The sequence below is a fragment of the Colletotrichum paranaense genome (genome assembly GCF_030867605.1).
Source record: "Colletotrichum paranaense strain IMI 384185 chromosome Unknown Scaffold_11.1, whole genome shotgun sequence".
Taxonomy (NCBI): Eukaryota; Fungi; Ascomycota; class Sordariomycetes; order Glomerellales; family Glomerellaceae; genus Colletotrichum; species Colletotrichum paranaense.
This window is the reverse complement of record NW_026848969.1, coordinates 810,103-823,140: the sequence shown is the minus strand read 5'-3', so window position 1 is coordinate 823,140 and position 13,038 is coordinate 810,103. Positions and strand designations below refer to the sequence as shown.

General features: G+C 51.5%; 2 protein-coding genes across 2 annotated transcripts; both read left to right on the top strand.

The window, feature by feature from the left end:
- Window positions 1–2,812: 2,812 nt before the first annotated feature.
- CPAR01_12602 (ABC transporter) lies at window positions 2,813–8,104 on the top strand (the record flags this gene model as incomplete). Its single annotated transcript, XM_060496857.1, has 14 exons — window positions 2,813–3,037; window positions 3,085–3,622; window positions 3,700–3,929; window positions 4,020–4,305; window positions 4,366–4,599; window positions 4,660–5,438; window positions 5,497–5,659; window positions 5,712–6,231; window positions 6,289–6,360; window positions 6,411–6,526; window positions 6,587–7,208; window positions 7,266–7,346; window positions 7,405–7,779; window positions 7,879–8,104. 14 exons carry the CDS (start codon window positions 2,813–2,815, stop codon window positions 8,102–8,104), a joined length of 4,467 nt encoding a protein of 1,488 aa, XP_060344390.1.
- A 926-nt stretch (window positions 8,105–9,030) lies between these two features.
- Window positions 9,031–12,538, top strand: CPAR01_12601 (uncharacterized protein; the record flags this gene model as incomplete). Its single annotated transcript, XM_060496856.1, has 8 exons — window positions 9,031–9,791; window positions 9,845–11,137; window positions 11,192–11,561; window positions 11,630–11,893; window positions 11,946–12,026; window positions 12,081–12,110; window positions 12,164–12,318; window positions 12,493–12,538. The coding sequence occupies 8 exons, from the start codon at window positions 9,031–9,033 to the stop codon at window positions 12,536–12,538; spliced, it is 3,000 nt and encodes a 999-aa protein (XP_060344389.1).
- Window positions 12,539–13,038: the final 500 nt, after the last annotated feature.

Genomic DNA, 13,038 nt, shown 5'->3' with positions numbered 1-13,038 from the left:
TGGGTCGTTTCTTGACAAGCAGGGGAGTCTCTCGTGAATCAGAACCGGCCCCCTAGGCGTTGCAGAAGCAAAAAGTGGCCTGAATGGCAGGATTTGCAAAGACTTGTTGGATCTCTGCTAGGGCACCGGTTACGATGGCCGTAATAGTACAGTGCCAGTACGAAGTAGCGTATAGCAACCAAGACACGCTCCGAGTCCCCACGAGCTTGATTTGTGAGCCGCAATCAAGCGTTGAAGGGTTGAAGCTTGGCCCTGGTCGATACCGTTACATCGCTCTCCTTCTTCCGTCATTCGCCGCACTACTGTTCCTGAAGGCTGTCTGATTTGCAGTATCTGCTTAGGCCTTTAGAAATTGGGGGATCTCGACTGGAGAGATGCTTGTTTGGAAGCGGTGCCGCGGGTTGCGGTTGCTGCGCCATTCCGTCCCATTCCATGCCGTCCGTTCCCATCCCTTCACAGTTCACACAATAAATGCCGAGGGCTAGAACACAAGGCAACGTTGGGAGTCTCCGCACCCTGGTCGACATGGCTCGAGGGTTGAGGGATCGAAGTCGAGAGAAGGGACGGTGTTTCAACTGGTGCATCGAATTGCCAAGGACTTCTGTCTCGAGGAGATTGACAAAGTCGGGCGATGATCGTCGCGCAACGCTGGCCAAGACCACAACAGCATGGCGTTCTTGTTGAGGTGGGAATAACAGGCCAGAATTAAGAGATACCAAGAGAGACGCTCGGTGTTGGCGATGCTTCCGGCCTTGGTTGCGAGTATCAGAAATCTCTTGGTTTCTTTTAGTTTTTCCAGGCCTGGCTTGTAGTTAGTAGTCTTGGACCTAATCTTGGAGTCTTGGCTTTGGTCAGAGTCAGAGTCAGAGTCAGAGTCAGACCTCAGGCAACTTCTGGAGTCTGGAGATCACCGGGGCGGCTCCAGTATTCCAGAATTACAGTAGAGGCCAAGCATTTTGGCGAGGGGAATCAGGGGATGAACGGATGTGCTGCGATCCTGTTTGGGAAATCATGGAGAAAGGAGGCGGGAGAGCAGAGCAGTGATCGGCGAGCGAGGAAAATCAGACACAGGAGAGAGGAGCTTGGTCAATGATGCCGGTGCATTGCTTTCCCCACGACAATTGAAGAGGAGACGGACGGTTCGCATCACTTTGACTGAAGGGGGGTCCCTCCTTCCCAATTTCTCTTCCATGACCCGTCTTTTCCATTGGGTCCTTGTCTTCCAGCCCTCCAGGTTCCCAGCAATTATTCGCCCCAAGTTCCCAACATGGCAGCAGCAGTCTGTGAGTCCCGTCGTGACTGCCCTGTCATGCGATGTGGTCGACACAGACTCGACCCGAGCAGAAGGAAGGCCCCATTGGACTCCCGTCTTGGCAAGACCCATCGCAATCACGTGGCTGCCCTTCTCGCACTTGCTCTTTCTCTCCCCTCTTCTGTCTCTTGCTTCCTTCCATCATCAGGTTACCTTCATACCTGCCTTATCTTTACGCAGTAGTAAGATGGGCAAGGTACTCCGTGGACGTGCCTTCCTTGTGCATCAACAGAGGCTGAAGCACAGTCCAAATCACGTGGGAGGTGACGAATCCCCATTTCAGATGTGGTTGGGTCTTCCCTTCCACTGCGGCTCTTCAACACGTGGGACACCGCATGGCTGGTACCATAAGGTTCCTTGCTGTCCCGAACTTGGGATTTCAAATGACTCTATCCTCTGCACACGCCTGTTTTGCTTCGAATCGTATAGTTCTGTATTTAGCAAAGATGAACACAACCAACTTCAGACGACGTGATGGTGGTGGTCAGATGTCGTTATCGCTCCCGGATGAGTCAATTACCTACAGCCGTCTTCCACTGAGGCTGCCCAAGGCTCCAATGGCACAGTAGACAGCTTTTCAACCTTCTACACGCCTCGCCTTACATGACACCCGCCACATACATCAATCATCTCAAGTCTGGAGAAAGTCATCTCATCAACATGAACCTCTAACTTGGACGGTTCCACGGTCAGACTGGATGCGTCCATCGGCCTCCGACTCCAGGTTTCCTGTCTTTTTCTGTCAGTGCTGATGCATTCATTCATCTCAGACGCTCACACCTGACCTACAGGCTACGGAGTACCTGGCCAGACCAACACGCCGTATTGTGTCGATGCACGGGGCCCGAGTCGTCCGATGCAACTTCCTTGACTAGCACCAAAATCCTGCTTGACTGCTCGGCGATGCTGCTTCGAGCCGATCGGTTTTCGTCCCTTTCTTACATCGGACATTCAATCCCCCCATCGTGGTTGACGTCGACTGTCATCTGGTCCATCAGTCCAAGATGAGACCGGTTCCGCTTTGGGCAATTCACGGGGTGGCTGTGTCTAGCTGCCGCTATGCCGCACCCCGAGACAGGCACACCTTGATTTGATTGGCAACTCCACGTCAACACCACCAAACTTGGCCCCCTCTGCCTAAGGCTCTTACCGTCTTACCTCGAGTCTGGGAATTTACGGAGGATTGCGGCGTGTGGTGCGGTGACTGCAGGCCCGTCGCTTCCATTCTGTTCTGTCCTTTTCCCAGTCAATCTCACACTATGTTCATTCATTTCCTTTTGTCTTGACGTGCAATAAGTTTGGGCGTACTGCAACTCTGTTTTGGAATTGTTCTCTTCAGTTTGGCACCTCGTTTTGACGCTATTGCTAGTAAACGAAGTCACAAAGCGTTACATTCGGCTCATGTTTTGTTTGAAATCCCACTTTGATTAAAATTGCCTCACTCCCTTGGTCTTGAAACACCATCAGCGACACGAGAGTCCCCCGGTGCCCGCTAGCACCATGTGGGTCCCGCAGCCGGCTTGTTCTCCCGGCCTTGACAACTCTCTCGGTCCGTGGGCCGGAGAATTGTGCCGGGGCGGATTCGACTTTACACTTTTCTTCGAGGAGGCCATACTAGCTGTTCCCCTGCAATCTCTCCTCCTGCTGTTGCTCCCCACATGTGCCTTACGCCTGGCAAGGTCCGATGTCAAAGTTGTGCCCAGCACCCTGCGCTGGCTCAAAGCTGTTAGTCCTGGCAAACTGCTTCCTACCACAATGGCTGATCTCGAAAGTCTGCATCCATTTCTCTGGCTGCTCTAAACTTCGCTCTTCTGATCCTCTGGATCACTACACCATCGACCACCATCACCAATACGTGCGCGACCATTCCCACCGCCATCCTTAGTCTAATTGCCTCGATAGGATTGGGTCTGTTATCATGGCTCGCCCATCAACGGTCCGTAAGGCCGTCATTCGTCCTGTCAGTTTACTTGTTTCTGTCAATTCTGTTTGACACTGCTCGTGCCCGAACTTCGTGGATGCTGGGGCCCCATCAGACCATACCCGCCATCTTCACCTGTACTCTGGCTGTCAGAGCTGTCATGATCCTTCTAGAATCAACAGAGAAGCGCAGGATCCTAGTTCCGGAACACAAAGGATACTCCAGGGAGGTCACCAGCGGCACTTTCAACAGATCAGTCTTCTTTTGGTTGACGTCACTCTTCATCAACGGATACAGAAACATCCTTCAACTAGATGACCTCTATCCATTGGACCCGAAGCTAGCCTCAGAGCCGCTCTACAGAAAATTCGCCGTCGCGTGGGACCAAGGTAATCTATTTTCGGCCCCCAAACTAAAACACGAAATGTTCCGCGGACTAATATATCTGATTTCTACACAAAAAAAGTCCCCGACAAGACGGTCCCCGGCGCTTTGTTCAGCACCTGGCTTCGCGCCTTTGCCGGCCCTCTTGCCGCGGCCATCGTCCCGAAACTCTTTCAGATCGCCTTCAACTACGCCCAGCCGTTTCTGATTGACGAGGCGATTCGCCTTGCCAGTCAGCCGCAACAGCAGCCCTACAGTAATCACGGTTTTGGTTTGATAGGGGCGTACGTGATCGTTTACACCGGTATTGCTGTGGGTTCTGCGTTTCGTCATCTTCGCTCTCGGTCAAGAGGGCGTTCTAGAACTACCCAAAGTGCGGAACGCTGAGATATCATGTTGTAGGTCTCGACGGGCCAGTATGACTGGCGCAATCAACGTGCGGCCTCCATGACGAGGGGCAGCACGACGGCACTTGTCTATCGGAAAGCGTTGAGGCTGGATTTGACGTCGCCCAACGTCAGCCCTTCCGCGGCTCTGACTTTAGTTGGAACCGATAGCGAGACCATCAGCCAGGGCATCATGCAGCTTCACGAGGTCTGGAGTGGACTTCTCGAGATTGGTATCGGGATTTACCTGATTTACAGGCAGCTTGGAGCTGCCTGTGCCATGCCCGTTGCCCTTGTTTTCGGTAGGATGCCTTATCAGCTTCGCCGGCTGAGAGAACCTCAGAGCTGATGCATAACGGCAGTTGTCTTACTTGCAACAGCATTCCTTGCTTTTCCTACAGGCAAAGCATCCGCGGAATGGATCAAAGCCTCGCAAGATCGCGTCTCAACGACCTCCAAGACGCTGGGGAACATCAAATGGCTCAAGATCTCTGGCCTCAATGATGTTGCTTTTTCAGTGATTCAAAAGCTTCGAACCATAGAGCTCGAGGTTTCCAAGAGATTCAGGGTACTGTTGGGCATCTCCATGATGTTTTGTAAGCTTTTTTCCTGCGTTGCCTCTCCGTGATATGTACGCTGAGACTGTTCCTTTCAAGTGATTTGCACGCCGATCTGGTCTCCAATACTCACCTTCAGCACATTCGTTGCAACGGCGGCTCGAACCGGCGATACTTTGACGATCCAAAAGGCGTTCACCGCGTACTCTTTATTGATACTGGTGAACCAGCCATTAGTCGGTATCGTCATGGGACTTCCGCTCCTGGCTTCTGCCCTGGCTTCTTTCCAGAGAATCCAAGACTTTTTGAACGGCAAGGAAAGAGTTGACGCCAGACTCACTAGCGAGGGTGTCAAAATCGCCGGGGCTGGGAAATCCGTGACAGAGTCCCCAAAAGCTGCTGGTCTAGGCCCAGACGTCGAGCTGTCCGACATGCATGAAAGTGAGTTGCCAGTCGCCGATTTGCCCCTCAGTGTCATCGCCTCTGTAAAGGGAACATTCTCTTGGTCAGACGACTCCAAGCCTGTTATCGACATCGACAACTGGAATATACAGCGACGAGCTTTCATCTTGGTACTCGGCCCCGTTGGGTGCGGCAAGTCGACGCTTCTGAAGTGTTTGCTCGGCGAGTTGTCGCCTTTCAAAGGCAACATTTCCACCAATTTCTCCGGCGTCACGTATTGCGGCCAAACCGCGTGGATACCAAACGACAGTGTGCGGAACATCATCACCGGTCACGCCGCGTTCGATCCGGCCTGGTACTACATCGTCATCAAGGCGTGTGCTTTGGAGCAAGATATCGCTAGCTGGCCGAATGGAGACAGTACTGTGGCGGGTACGAAGGGGATTTCTATGAGCGGTGGTCAGAAGCATCGTCTGGTCTGTCATTGAGCTTGTTTCGGAGTTGGGGAGACGAGTGAAGCTAACACTATGGCAGGCCATTGCCCGCGCTTTGTACGCAAGACAAGAGTTGTTGGTGCTTGACGACGTTTTCAGCGGTCTAGACTCTAGCACCGAAGACATCGTGTTCAATAACCTCTTCAGTACCAGTGGCTTACTACGCCATACGGATACGACTGTCGTCTTAGCGTCATCTGATTGTACGATCTCCTTTACTCCTTGCATGGCTTAGTACTAACGACCCTCTGACAGCTCGCCGTGTCCCGTTTGCCGACGACGTCGTACTTCTTAACGATGAGGGTCGAATCATAGACAACGAGGCGGTCACGAAAGTCGACCGGCAACCATCCTCATCAAGCAAACGCGCCGGAACAAGCGATAGCGAGAGCGTAAAGGTGCCACCGATAACAATAACAAACGATAAACCACCAGCCACGGTCCTCGGCCTACTCGAAGACCAAGCAGATTCCGCTCGTCAACTCGGCGACTGGGGGATGTATAGCTTCTATGCCAGGGCAGCTGGGTGGTTTAGCCTGTCGACATTTGCTGGCGCCATGATTGTATTTGCCTTTTGCGACTCGTTTCCCGGTACTCTCCCCCAAGAGTCTATTGAAGTGGAAATCATAAGACTAACAATTTCATCGTCAGATATCTGGCTCAAGTGGTGGGCAGAGTCCAATGAGCAGAGACCGAACCAAGATCTGGGCAAGTGGCTTGGTGTCTACGCGGCTCTTGGAGTCGGGTCCGTGGCTTCGGTGCTCTTTGGGATGTGGTAAGTACTTGCACCATCACAGTATTAACCAGAGTCGTTGGTAACGAAACATTCTAGGCAACTTTTCATTGTCATCATCAACAAGTCGGGAGTCTATTTCCACGGCGTTCTACTAGACACCACGTCTCGGTAAGGTACACAACCGACTTTTCTCTTGCTGTCCATACTAACAGAGATAGGGCGCCCATGACATTTCACAGTTCAGTGGACAGCGGCATCACAGTAAACAGATTCAGCCAAGATCTCCAGCTCATCGACATGGAGCTGCCCGCCGCAGCACTCGGCCTGGCCGTAGGTACGCAAGACTCTCTCCATCTCTAACGAAACCGAAGCCCAACTAACCTTCCAATCCTAGGCGTCGCATTCGGCGTAGCACGCTTCATAGTAATGTCCGTCTCCTCACGCTACATGGCCGCCATCCTCCCCTTCCTCATCCCAACCTTCTACGCCATCCAGCACTTCTACCTCCGCACCTCGCGACAAATGCGCCTCCTCGACATCGAGCACAAAGCACCCCTCTACTCCCAACTCATCGAAACCCTCGAAGGCCTAGCGACAATCAGAGCCTTCCGCTGGGAAGACAATTTCGAAAAGGTCAACCTCCGCCGGCTCGACGACTCACAGCGACCCAAGTACCTCCTTGCATGCCTACAAAGCTGGCTAACGTTTTCGGTTGACATGGTGATTGCCGTCATCGCCGTTGTCCTCATGGTATTGGTCACGACGCTGCGCGAACAAATTGGGCCCGGGTTCATTGGTGTTGCCTTGACGAATGTTTTGGCGTTTAGTGGGTGCGTCAAGGCGATTATCACGTCGTGGGTCATGTTGGAAGTTTCGCTTGGCGCGGTTGCGAGGGTGAGGAACTTTTCTTTGACTACGGCGTCTGAGGACGACTCTCGTGTGCAGCGTGCGGAGCCTGAGGGAGAGTGGCCGAGTCAAGGAGCCGTTCAGCTCCGGAAAGTGACGGCGTCCTATGCGTAAGTTTAGAGAATCGTTGAACCGGAACTTAAGAGTGTGAAGCTGACTTGTAATAGATCATCTGGTGCCGTACTTAAAGATGTCAATATCTCAATCAAACCTGGTCAAAAGGTTGCAATTTGCGGCCGGACAGGCAGGTAAGTGATCAACCACCCCTTATCCTTACCAGTGAAAGACATCTAACACTCCCTCCAGCGGCAAAAGCTCCCTAATTCTCTGCCTCCTCCGCATGATGGACCTAGACTCGGGCACAATCACCATCGACAACATCGACATCGCCACGCTGCCCCACGAATACGTCCGTTCCAAGATCGTCGCGGTCCCGCAGGAGTCCTATATCTTCGACGGCACTGTGCGGTTGAATCTCGACCCCGGCCAGACAGCGTCGGACGAGGATATCACGGCGGTCTTGAAAAGGGTGCAGCTCTGGGAGAAAGTCGAGGAGCGCGGTGGCCTGGATGCCATGATTGACGATAAGTTCTTTTCGCAGGGTGAGGCGCAGTTGTTGGTGTTTGCGAGGGCTATGTTGAGGAAGGGGAGGGTGCTTGTTTTGGACGAGATTACGAGCAGGTGAGTTTCCATCTTTTCTATTCCCTTTCGTAGAGGTGTTCAAGTTGGCACTCATCCTACCGAGAGTGGACGAAAGATATTAACCTTTTGTGCGAATAGTCTAGACGATGAGTCTAGTAAGATCATCGACGAGGTGCTGCATTCGTGGTTCAGAGATTGGACCATCATCGCTATCGCACATAAGCTTGAGTCGATACTGGACTTTGACCGAGTTGCGGTTGTCGATTCAGGGGTAGTTGTTGAGTACGGGGAGCCTAGGCAGCTATTGGGAAGCGAGTCTTCGTTCAAGGCGTTATATGAGCGGTCATCGGGTGTGGCACACTAGGGCTGCTTAGAGGGAATTGAGGAAATGTTAGATGAGCGTATATCCCAACTCGGCATTGTATTTGTAACGTATCAAGATACCCCTCTTTCTATTAGAATTTTACACGGAACATTCTTCTCAGAAGGCAGCGATTATGGAGTGCGGAGTATGTGCCATTCTTTCTCAAGCGGTGCGCTGGAGCTGCTGCTGATGACCATGGAATTGACGGCAATGGCTTTTGATGCATCATATCAGCGAAGAGAGTCACGCAAGTGATGAACAAAACCAGACATGCTTTAGTCAGTCATCTCACTTATCATATTTCCGAGCAACCAGACTGCCTCACCTGGCATTTATAGGACCGACCGCACGAGTTAACATCAAGCCGTAGAAAAGAGTAAGGCTGTAGGATCATACCGCCAACCACACCCTATTCTGGCTGCATCAAGAGTAGGGTCAGCAGTAATCGGCACTTGCCCTGCTGTCACCTCATTGGCGGTAAGTGACTGTATATTTCCCCATAGGCTTTTTGGTTTAGATTGAAGTTGATTGTCATTACCCAATAGAACTTTCCGTGCCATCTTCCCTCAGGCGCAGCATCCGTCTCCAAGCTGAAGTTGCACTTTTGTTACGGCTCATGACCAGGCGCAGGCTGAATATGCAGAACGGCCTTGCCTCACTGCCGCTTCGTTTGAAGCAAGTAATTTTGATGATTCTGGTTAGGCGCTCACTCCCATCACTTTCATTGTCACTTTCATCAACACTCTCATACTCATATTCACCCTCATCTTCGTTCTCCTCTCCCTCATCTTCACTCTTGTCTCCGCCCCCGGCTTTTTATCCTCAATTCCACCCTTATTTTCACCCTCAAACCCACCTGCAACTTACACCATACTTGTTGCCTCTTGAGTTGAGTGATCTCCGACAAACTACCTGCCACAGCTTAGATGGAGCTTCAATCATGGGATGCCTTTCAAAAGACGTTGCCTCCTGCCAAGCACATGAAAGAAATCCATAGAAAGAACCTAGCACTTCGTCATCCCCAAACATGTAGCTGGGTTTTTGACAGCGAAATATACCGTCAGTGGGAGAATGAGAACAATAACACGCTGTTCTGTATTGGTCCGCCTGGGGTGGGCAAGTCGATTCTAGCTGCCGCGGTAATCGACGAGTTGAAGAAATCAGATAGTCTAGTACTCTTCTTAATTTGCGAGAACCATTCTCAGCAAATGGATTTCCTCACGGGATGTCTGATCCAACAATTACTCGAGCGTATCGATTACGGCACAGATGTGGAATTGTTGTCGAAGCTCTCGGGGCCGAGGAAAGACGACAACGTCGGGAACAACAATGGTCAAACGGCTCTTGAATCGTTGCTGTGTCACCGGAGCACCAAAAATGACACCGGGAGGGCAAGAATCTCACTCGTCTGGGATGGACTCGATAGACTTGACATTGAAGTGTCTCGCAGCCTTCTGTCCTTCTTCAGTCGCCTTCGTGCTCAGATCGACATCAAGATTTTCGCCACTTCAACGTTTGACGTGTCTCTGACAAACGAAGACGGTTCAATTACGACCCTACCAATGCCAGTTTCGGACACAACGGACCTGAAGGAGTACATTACTTCTCACGTGAAGCCACCGGCGTCGTACTCGATCCCAGAGCACATCGAGTTTTACGAAATTATTTTGAGAGCAACTGAGGGGATGTAAGTCACAGTTCACCAGTCCTGAAAATTACTGCGTCGCTAAGTCATTCCAGATTTCATGTCGCGAGTCGCATCGTCGAGGAACTTTCGCCGATGCACACGAAGTTCGAGTTCCAACGATTCTTGAGACATTGGACTCAAGAACGTCGGCATCTGAACCACGTCTTCGGCGAACTAATTGAAGCGCGTTCAGATCATATTCAGTCTGGTCTCGCTTCGCACGTCATCGACTGGCTTACTTTCTCTAACCGAGCACTCACAATGCTCGAGCTTCAGCATGCTCTGGTAGCGGACGTCTCAGAGTACCTGCGTGTGCCTCCGACGCCAGAGAAGATCGCGTCTGCATTGCACGGCATTGTAACAATCAAGGGAGAGCAGGGAGGACAGTCAATATCCTTTTTCCACTGCGCTGTCAAAGACTACTTTTGGCACGAGAGAGGCGACCGGGCTCCCAAGATTCATGACAACATCGTCAGCTATTGTCTGAGGCAGCTATCGAGGATATCTTCCGACAATGGGTTCTGCAAGTCGGACGAGGATTTTGAAGAGAGGTTAAGCCACAATCCATTCTTCCTCTACGCTGCTTGTCACTGGGGGTTCCATACGCAGACATGTTCGGAGCCCGTTGCAGCCGCTATGAGGTTTCTAGACAACCGTGCCAATGTCGTAATGTCAAGCCAGGCCATTCTCATCGAACAATCCTCAACAAAGACACCCGGGTATACGCAGCGCGTCCCTAAGAACGTCACGGGACTACACCTAGCAGCTTATTTCGGGATACGAACTGCTGCTGAAGAGCTCCTCAGCGAGGGAACTGCACCGCTGAGCTCTGTCGACACGCAAGGTCGGACGCCACTTTGGTGGGCCGCGCATTATGGACAGGATAAGGTAGTCCGACTATTTTGCCGAAGTGACACGGCCACACTCTCACTGCTTGTCGTGGCCAAAGAGAGGGATCTAATCAAAGTCTTGCTCGATGGCAAGTACAATGTGAATATCGCCGATGCCTCGCTGGATACCCCGCTGCACCACGCCGTACGCCGGAGCTATGGAAACATAGTTGAAGATCTCTTGTCCGCTGCTGCCAACGTCAACGTGCAGAACATGGGAGGCGAAACACCGCTTGCAATAGCACTCAATAATCGCAATAGCAACATAATCAACCTCCTCATTGGAAAAGGAGGGTATACTGATTTCGTGAATACGGCCAAGTTCCGCAGGGCGCACGGGTGGCAGGACAGCCAGACTCTAGAGATCTTTCGAGATGACAAGACCACAGTTCTACGGCTGAAGCCAGGAGACAGACGCTCGTTCGAGGATTGGGGGCCGACCGAGAGATTCTCATTGTAAGCGTCTCCATTCACCGTGGCCGTTGACTGTAACGCTTACCACTTTTGTAGGCAACAACAGATTCTCGGCGACGCCCCATTTTCACCTCAGCTTCGTCGTTTGACAGACAATCTTCAGATTGAGGAACTGAATCTCAAGATCATCTCACAAGAAGACAACAGGAGTCACATCACCTACTACATTGAGGCATTCATGTGGAACTCTCCCAATAATGACGAAGCTCTGCCTTGTGAACAATTAGTGCTGTGCTGGGATGTCTTCCGCGATGAGCAAACCCATCAATGGCACACAAAAGCTCACCTCACCACCATGCCACACATTTGGCTTCCGGATAATGGCGCGGTCTTTCTGAGGCACTTTCTTATCCATGTCAAACATACATGGCTTGCTTACTGCGATGCGAATCTCGTGGATCTCCATGTGCGTATCTCCTTTACCCCAGCCTCATTGACTTTCGAGAGGTTCACTGACGCATTGCAACACGGCAGCTTCGTAAGAGAATCATTGAATCCAAGGGATCTGACCCGGCGCTCCTGGATCACCTCCTTGAGAATGGACAAAGGTGGCTCAGCCATCGTCATAACCTCTCCAAGGTCGCTTCCAGCATTCGGAATTTTGCGAGGAAGTACTGCCTACAGCACAACGAGACCGGCGATCTCGAGGAACTCACAGAGGCGATAGACCAGCTGGCTGCCGCGGTTGGAAAGAAGCTCGGTGAGTTGGACGAGAACTCGAGAGATCTCATTCAGCTGGTGAGTATAGACGGTGTTGCCAGTGTTGAACGTGCCACTTACCAGGTCAAAGGAATGCAATCTCGTATCTATCAAAGAAGCGCGACAGTCTGTGCACTCGTCGACCAGCATGAAGCGATTGAGCTGGATCACGGTAACACCACCTCCCTAACGTATAGCTCTACATACTAACCAACACCTTGACTAGTTCATCTTCTTACCACTCACATTCATAGGGGTAAGACTCAAAAGCTAAGAGCCGTTCATCATGCATTGACAATAGAATTTTAGACCTTATTTGGGATGAACGTAGACATCTTGGACGGCAAAAAGCCTGCCTGGTGGACTTATGTCCCTTTCGCTGCAGTCACTTCGCTTCTGACCTCTGTTGTGTGGCTTCTGTTCAAGTTTACTGAGGTTAGTAGAATTATGATCTCCACCTCAGTGTAAGCATACAGCCAGAGCTGACCAGAGGCAACAACAGCTTGAGACAAAGATTGAAACGAAGGCGAGGGAATGGGTATCTCACGTCAAAGACGGTGTAAGCACGCGCGATGACCAGGACGTACTGAGCAGATACGAAACCTCACCTAGGAGTACCAATGCTCTCTCAGATGTAGATTCAGAAAGGGGACTCGGGATGACGAACAGGGTCTCGACGAGTAAACCATAGCAGGCTTGATACGCACATGGCAAGTTTATTTGTACAGTCAAGCATTCCGAAAAGTCAGTCCGTATCTTGTAGCCATTCTGTTGACGCCGGAATTCTGTACATGACTATTGCTCTCCCTGAGAGTCGTCGCTTTGCGACGGAAGTCATGGTCTATAGCCACAGCCTGATTCGAGCCTCCGTCTATATCATTGTAGGTTCTGATTCCTTGCCGCACCTCCCTTCATTTCACAGCCAATCAAGATATATACATACATATTGATGGACGAAGTAAGACGTGGAAATAGACCTGTCGCTTGTGCCGTACTAGCCAGCCCCCGGAGGCTTGACTTGCTTGACTAACACAAACGAGAAACGCCCCTCTGTTCGGGTATTCCGGATGAACTGATTGGTCAATCGCATTTATGACTTTCGTTTGCCGCGTGGGCCTTGTCAAGATGCTCCCGAGGTTCTCGTGTCCCCCCGGCCGGTGTCCGGCTGGCAACTCTGGACTCCT